This window comes from Oncorhynchus nerka, linkage group LG7, assembly GCF_034236695.1.
Source record: "Oncorhynchus nerka isolate Pitt River linkage group LG7, Oner_Uvic_2.0, whole genome shotgun sequence".
Lineage (NCBI taxonomy): Eukaryota > Metazoa > Chordata > Actinopteri > Salmoniformes > Salmonidae > Oncorhynchus > Oncorhynchus nerka.
The window spans coordinates 74030950-74039354 of NC_088402.1; the positions used below are offsets into that span (position 1 = coordinate 74030950).

The window sequence follows — 8405 nt, forward strand, 5'->3', positions numbered from 1 at the left end:
CTGCTAAATTACTAAAATGTCAAATGTGAATGTTTTACATACAGATCTCATATTACTGTATTGCATTATTATTATTTATTTAAATATTGATGTCACAAATGAATCATTTGTACATTTCTTTATAAAAAATGTAGTTATTTGTTACATTTGACTATGTAAAACCTAGCAGTACTAATTATTTATCTGAGAGTGAGTCAGATATACACCGAGTTGAACAAAACATTTGGAACACGTTCCTAATATTGAGTTGCACCCCCCTTTTCCCCTCAGATCAGCCTCAATTTGTCAGGGCATGGACTCTACAAGGTGTAGAAAGCGTTCTACAGGGATGCTGGCCCATGTTAACTGCAATTCTTCCCCCAATTGTATCAAGTTGGCTGGATATCCTTTGGGTGGTGGACCATTCTTGATACACACGGGAAACTGTTGAGCGTGAAAAACCCAGCAACGTTGCAGTTCTTGACACTCAAACCGGTGCGCCTGGCACCTACTACCATACCCCATCCAAAGGCACTTCAATATTTTGTCTTGCCCATTAAAAAAAAAAACAACAACAGTTAATTACAAAACGCTATTTATAGCATTTTGGAATTAAATTATTTTGTTCTCTTTAAGGAGCATCAAGATTCCATCTATTTAAGAAGTGTCTAGAATCATAACTTTAGTTTTATCTATCTTCAAATGGGAGGGGTTGCCACTGGTACGGTCACATCCAAATTATTGACACCTTTGATAAAGATGAGCAAAAAATATTGTATAAAATAAATAATACTAATACCGAGCTATATTGTATGCTACATTTAAAAAATATATATATTATTTTATACTCATTCAGATGCTCAGAGAGAAATATTTAATTTAATAGTTTATTATTAGTCAAAAAGATAGGGGTGCCAATCATTTTGACACCTAATGATTATTTTAATCTGAATTATCATTCACCCAGCTATAAATTGTATTATCATTCAACTTTTTTTTGTTGATCTCAGTTTAACAAACGGCATTGTAGCCACAGATGGAGAATTACAAAACTTTGTCGCATCTTGGGGTCACCAAGTCTCCAAATCTACAATTAGACGCCACCAAACCAATGGGCTATTTGGAAGAGTTGCCATAAAAAAACTTTATTGAGAGCAACCAACAAAAGTAAACGCCTGGAGTTTGCTAAACGGCATTGGCTCTTGGATTAGAACCAGGTGCTATGGTTAGATGAGACAAAAATAGAGCTCTTTGGCCACGGACACGGGTGATGGGTTTGGCCTTGAAAGAAGGATGCATATGCAGAAAAGAACATCATACTTACTGCAAAATATGGAGGCGGATCTTCGATGTTATGAAGCTGTTTTGTTTCCACTGGTCCTGGGGCCCTTGTTAAGGTCAACAGCATCATGAACTCTACCAAGTATCATGCAGGACAATTTAGCCTAAAACCTGGTTGCCTCTGCCAGGAGGTTGAAACTTGGCCGCAAGTGGATCTCCCAGCAAGACAATGACCCCAAGAAAACACCAAAATCCACAAAGAAATTGTTAATTAACCACAAAATCAACATTCAGTCTCCGGACTTGAACCCCATTTAAAACCTGTGGTTTGAATTGAAGAGGGCAGTCCATCAGCACAGACTGAAGGATATCAAGGATCTGAAAAGATTCTGTATGGAGGAATAGTCTGAGATCCTTCCTAATGTGTTCTTCAAACTCATTAAACAGTATAGAAAAAAAGGCTAAGTGCCGTTATCCTCGAAATGGGAGGGTGCACTAAGTACTAAAAAAAGGGGTGCCAATATTTATACATTTTTAAACAAAATATTTTTCTCTGAGCATGTTCATTCCTGTAAAATATTATAATTATTTGAGCATACAACCTAGCTCTGTATTTGTATTATTTATTCTATACAGTCTTTTATGCTAATCTTTTTCAAGGTTGACAATCATTTCGGATGTGACTGTATATTCATATTCCGTAAAAAAATCTTGAACCTACAGAATAAATCCCAAGGCTCCTTTGAGACTACATGAGTTTATTTAATGTGTATTTAATGGATGAGCTTTTGACTCATCACATCCAGAATCTCACCTCTTTTCTGGACCACTCACTTTTCCTAGAACGTAAACTTCCATATTCCATCCCTGACATGTTAACTTACATCATGCCTGACTCATGACGAAACATGTCTGGCAATGGGTTCAACCAATCTTACATTTTCCTCTGTTGCAAATCTGTATGACTAGAGAGACATCATGTGGACAACAACAGTATTCCCTCACCTCTGATCTGCACAAGCTTGCGACAGATGGTCACTTCTTGCACTGATGCTGTCAGCCGTCCAGTGTCCACAGATGAGAGGAACGCACGCATGAGTAGGATGTCCTCAACACAACAAAGACAGAGGGAACAGATATAACTCCTCCACCTAGAATACCATACAAAGTGACAAATCAGTAGCAGTCTTATTTCTTCTCATCACAGATTGTAATTCTGACAAGGATAAGCCTCATGTCCGGTAAGACTACTTATTTTCAGACTCTTAAAACAATTCATGCAAACAGTATTTGTAAACTCATATAACAAATACTCTCTGGTGGGCATATGTCTGTTATGTCTGATCAAAATAAGTGATCCCATCTATTAATTATCAAAGTGGAAGTTGCTATACAACTCATGTAATGCCTGTTGTATATGACTATTTAGTAATAAACTGACAATGAGGTCATGCGTCTGACTATATAAATATATAGGGAGTCTCTTTTTGGAAAATGGCTGTGTCCAGTTTTAATTCGCTATCAAAAATGCAAAGTTTATCATCCTGACATCTTAATTAGATTCTAATAATGGAAATCACTTGATTGGTGCCATAGAAAGTGATAGTGTTTTCTGTGTGACTTACAAGCAGATGTCAGGACAGAAGGACATGAGCCTCACTAGACTCCACTAATAGGCCTCTAATTCAATTATCTGGGGATCTGCCTAAAAGCTTATAACATAGAGTATACTCTGTTGATTAACGCAACCCAATTTATCCTTGTGTGCAGAGGTAAGTATGCGATCAACAAGGTACATGTGCACATTGAAAGTAATGGTTTGAATGCTGCAGGTATTGCTTTTTTGTCCAGATTTTTGGTTTTGTTTAATTGTGTTACATAGTTTTCAATATTTTTCCCCAGCTTTTGAGCCCACCTGCAAGCGACATTGTGTATTCAAAAATATACAATGCCTTTTTGGGGTTTTGGAACGGTATGTCCTACTGTTGGGGTGTTTGTTTTCTTAGCATTGTTCTGTGACTGGAGATCTTTACCATATGTTCAAAACAAAGAGGCCCAATGACTCAGTCGGCATCAAGCCACTCCTCGTTTCCTCATCTGCATCCTCTATTTTAACAAAGGGTCAAGAAAAAAAAGTGTGTGACCCAGATAAAATCTCAGTTTCCTTTTCTGGTTCCTGGGGATAGGGTTGTGGAGTACAGAGGGATTTTTCTTGAAATACATCGTATTCATGCAATCTATTATCTACCTTAGATGTAAATGTGAAGTCTAGATATGAAGAGTCCAGTTTGATCATTTATAGTCTGCCTATTACAGATGTCATATAATTTTCTCTGGCTGTATTTGATTCTCCTCTCCTCTTGTTGCAGGTGCAGGGCAGGAAATGGTCTGATTCAAACACATCTCACAGGAGCTTCCTGTTTCCTCAGCACTTACATTCTAACAACATGAAGCATTCGTCACATTCTTTCATTGAATTAATGAAGCAAAGTCCTGTCCCGATGGAATACTGACAATATACTGGCTTGGTGTTGACTGTTGACGTATGCTCCCAAATGAGATTAAACCAGGAAAACAACACGCTTACACGGATGGCCTTAATTGCTAAATAAAAGCACAGTAATTATCCAGACCTGTTGAACGGCTGCTCCAAGATGGCAGACCCCAGCTCACTCTTGGTCACTGATGGGGCAGTGCTGAGTCAGGCTGAAGTTGATCAATATATCCTCTCTGGCTTGGCTGAAGTGGATGCATGTGAGTTGGGGTTCACAAGGAAGTATGACCTCATCCCATCCATCGTCTGCTCAGTATGCCTTTTGTTAGGCCTAATCTACTGCTTTTTTGGTAAGTTCCTGACCTGTAATAGAGGACAGTTGGAACTTCCACATGTGTACTCTCAAGACTTACACATTAAAGACATGATAGATCTGATGATCTGCAAATCAATTACAGTATTTCCACAAAACACTCTAATACTCCACTAGATACATCAACATTTCATTCCCAGCTGACATTTAACCTCATCATACTAACTGAAGTGATTTCCTCAGCTCACTCTAAGCCTTATAGTAAAAACAGGAGGGCCAGGTATTTGACCTAGACTAGCCAGGGTTATAATGGATAAGCTCCAGGCTAGGAGAGAGGTAGATGGGTCACCTGGTTCTGTTGCATTCCTCTGAGAGAGAGTCAGAAAACAGCCACCTGGGATGATGCAGGCAGCTTTCTGGCCTGGTCCAAATCCATTAAATGTTGATGTCTGATATAAGAAACGCTTAGTTTTTCTTAAGCAGACTACGCATCATGTGATGTAAACTTTCTCTCTAATATTCTGTAAACTGTACAGTATACCAAACTCTGACATCTATTTTTAATTAAAAAAACAATCCCTACTCAGTCAAACCTAGTTCACTTTACCTTGTCTCATCGCGCACCAGCGACTCCTGTGGCAGGCCGGTCGCAGTGCGTGCTAACCAAGGTTGCCAGGTGCACGATGTTTCCTCCGACACATTGGTGCGGCTGGCTTCCCGGGTTGGATGCGCGCTGTGTTAAGAAGCAGTGCGGCTTGGTTGGGTTGTGTATCGGAGGACGCATGACTTTCAACCTTCGTCTCTCCCGAGCCTGTACGGGAGTTGTAGTGATGAGACAAGATAGTAGCTACTAAAACAATTGGATACCACGAAATTGGGGAGAAAAAGGGGTCAAATAAAAATAATTAATAAACCTAGTTCACTTTAGTACATTTTGTTTCCTTCTCCATCTTGTTACTTAACATCCCTCCACTTGTCTCTCTTTCTTTAGGATACCGCTGCTTTAAGATGGTCATGTTCCTGTCAGGCTTCATGTTTGGATCTGCGCTAGTCTGCCTGTTGTACCTTAAGGAGCCTGTGCTGGATACCCAGTTGACTATGGAGACCAAAGCAGGTATCCTCCTGGGAGTGTCTGTACTCTGTGCCCTGGTAACTATGCTGGTACAGACTGTGGGGCTCATCATTACTGGCCTAGAGCTGGGGTTTCTGCTCACCCTTGCCAACCTACTGGTTGTCAGACAGTTTTACAGTCTTACCCCACTATGGGTGCCTCTCGGTGCCCTCCTAGCCACGAGCACCTTTTGTGCCACTCTCACACTGCAGTGGCAGAAACTATTCACTGTGCTCGCCACGGCTGCAGTCGGAGCCGCTGTGGTGATGGCATGCGTGGACTACTTTGTAGAGACGTCTCTGCTGGCTGGCCATGCGTACGACATCCTGTCTCAGGTTCCCCCTCGGCCCCTCTGCTGGTACAGCTGGGTTATAACAGGCGTGTTTCCTCTATTTAGTCTGATGGGGGTAATGGTGCAATTGATGCTCACTGCCAAAGGACTGTCACACACAGAAGGTGAGTGGCACAGTTTCATAAAAAATATGGAACGCTTACTTCCTCGATGTCATTACTACTTGATTCGATACTTAGGTTAAACTGACCGGTTACAACATAATTCTGTTTTTCTGTCTAATGCTATTTTACTCTGAATGCCCTCCAGTACCTGTCAGTGGACGACAAAGACAGGTCCAACTGATGCGAATCAGACAGAGAGATGCCCAGAGACGACCCCAGCTGGGCACTTACCGCCATCGCAAGCCTCCAATTCTAAAGCGTTATGCTGGAGACATCCTGGCCCCAGTGAGTTACTTCACTCCTAATGGGCATGAATGAGCTTGATTCAGACACTTTTTTGAAAAACGTTATGCACATAGCTAATAGACAATTAGTTGCGTGTCATGTTTTAAAATATTGCATTTTTTTCTATCATCCTAGACAGAGGATCAATGCAACAATAATGTTTTTTCTTTACCACTTTACCTTCCAGAGTTACATCCAGAGCCTTCGTGACCGCCAGATGGGTACAGGCTCCTCTAGCAGCAGCATCATCAGCAACAGCACAGTCAACCACACCACGATAGACTTCGACTTTGAGACAGGCTTCATGGTTCCCCTGAATGCCTCCTCCCTAGTCTACAGGGTCTGAGGGACGAACACCAAATAGTAGGCATCACCTCCCAGTTCCACTAAGATGCCCAACACCTCTCTCCAGCAGACAATTCATACACTGCTGTAAAAAGAAAAACAGACTGTCTCAAGAATCAAGAGATTCAGCCAACTAATTCACCTTGTTGTTTTGTTTATTATTCTGTCTTTGTAAAGGTATCTGACAGTCAATCGTAATATAACCATTGATCATTCCTCAAATAAATAAAATTGCTTTATTTTGGTCAGTTTGCTAATATAATTTTTGTGAAGATATCCATTGTTACAGTTGTTAGGTTCCAATTTTGAGTAAATAACCCACGGACACTAGAGAAGCTTAACCAAGTTTAATTCTTCCCAAAGGGTCATTACAGCTGTAATTCAGGCAAAAAAACATTTCACACAAGTACTAATATTTAACCCTGTCTCCTAGGCTGAGTCTCCTCCACAACTGAACAGCCAACGCATCTCTGTTGCTAGACAGAACCTTAGTGATATCTGTTCTTCCTCACTTCATCTAACCTCACCTCTACCCAGTGCTCACCCCTCCCCAACTCAAGGCTGTCATGGTTATTGATACCAGACTGTGTCTCTTCTCCTCCCAGAGTATCCCTGATGCCTAACAATAACATATCCTGACACAATGTAAACACTATAAACTTAGCAAAAAAAAAGAAACGTCCCTTTATCAGGACCCTGGCTTTCAAAGATAATTCGTAAAAATCCAAATAACTTCACAGATCGTCATTGTAAAGGGTTTAAACACTGTTTCCCATGCTTGTTCAATGAACAATAAATAATTAATGAACATACACCTGTGGAACGATCATTAAGACACTAACAGCATACAGATGGTGGGCAAGGGTTAGGGTTAGGTCACAGTTATGAAAACTTAGGACACTTAACGAGGTATTTCTACTGACTCTGAAAAACACCAAAAGAAAGATGCTCAGGGTCCCTGCTCATCTGCGTGAACATGCCTTAGGCATGCTGCAAGGAGGCATGAGGATGGCAAATGTGGCCAGGGCAATAAATTGCAATGTCCGTACTGTGAGACGCCTAAGACAGCGCTACAGGGAGACAGGACGGACAGCTGATTGTCCTCGCAGTGGCAGAACACGTGTAACAACACCTGCACAGGATCGGTACATCTGAACATCACCCCTGCGGGACAGGTACAGGAGAGCAAGAACAACTGCCTGAGTTACACCAGGAACGCACGATCCCTCCATCAGTTCTCAGACTGTCCGTAATAGGCTGAGAGAGGCTGGACTGAGGGCTTGTAGGCCTGTTGTAAGGCAGGTCCTCACCAGACATCACCAGCAACAACATTGCCTATGGGCACAAACCCACAGTCACAGGACCAGACAGGAATGGCAAAAAGTGCTCATCACTGACAAGTCACGGTTTTGTCTCATCAGGGGTGATGGTCGGATTCGCGTTTATCATCGAAGGAATGAGCATTATACCGAGGCCTGTCCTCTGGAGCGTGATCGATTTGGAGGTGGAGGGTCCGTCATGATCTGGGGAAGTGTGTCACAGCATCATCGGACTGAACTTGTTGTCATTGCAGGCAATCTCAGCGCTGTGCGTTAAAGGGGAGACATCCTCCTCCCTCATGTGGTACCCTTCCTGCAGGCTCATCCTGACAAGACACTCCAGCATGACATTGCCAACAGCCATACTGCTCGTTCTGTGCGTGATTTCCTGCAAGACAGGAATGTCAGTATTTCGCCATGGCCAGCGAAGAGCCCGGATCTCAATCCCATTAAGCACGTCTGGGACCTGTTGGATCGGAGGGTGAGGGCTAGGGCCATTCCCCCCAGAAATGTCCGGGAACTTGCAGGTGCCTTGGTGGAAGAGTGGGTTGACATTTCACAGCAATAACTGGCAAATCTAGTGCAGTCCATTAGGAGGAGGTGCACTGCTGTACTTAATGCAGCTAGTGGCCACACCAGATACTGACTGTTACTTTTTACTGTGACCCACCCTTTGTTCAGGGACATATTACTCCATTTCTATTTGTCACATATCTGTGGAACTTGTTCAGTTTATGTCTCAGTTGTTGAATCTTATGTTCATACAAATATTTACATGTTAAGTTTGCTGAAAATAAACGCAGTTGACAGTGAGTGTTTCTT

General features: G+C 41.9%; 1 protein-coding gene across 1 annotated transcript; it reads left to right on the plus strand.

Annotated features, from left to right (window-relative positions):
* Nucleotides 1-3914: 3914 nt before the first annotated feature.
* LOC115132382 (transmembrane protein 198-like) lies at nt 3915-6512 on the plus strand. Its single transcript, XM_029664975.2, has 4 exons — nt 3915-4104; nt 5059-5634; nt 5780-5919; nt 6107-6512. The coding sequence occupies exons 1-4, from the start codon at nt 3915-3917 to the stop codon at nt 6263-6265; spliced, it is 1065 nt and encodes a 354-aa protein (XP_029520835.1). The 3' UTR covers nt 6266-6512.
* Nucleotides 6513-8405: the final 1893 nt, after the last annotated feature.

Excerpts from the sequence above, each read along its gene's own strand:
- LOC115132382 (XM_029664975.2), top strand. The coding sequence starts at position 3,915 with ATGGCAGACCCCAGCTCACTCTTGGTCACTGATGGGGCAGTGCTGAGT. Across the intron at positions 5,635-5,779 it reads AGGACTGTCACACACAGAAG|TACCTGTCAGTGGACGACAA; the intron begins GTGAGTGGCACA and ends AATGCCCTCCAG. Across the intron at positions 5,920-6,106 it reads CTGGAGACATCCTGGCCCCA|AGTTACATCCAGAGCCTTCG; the intron begins GTGAGTTACTTC and ends TTTACCTTCCAG.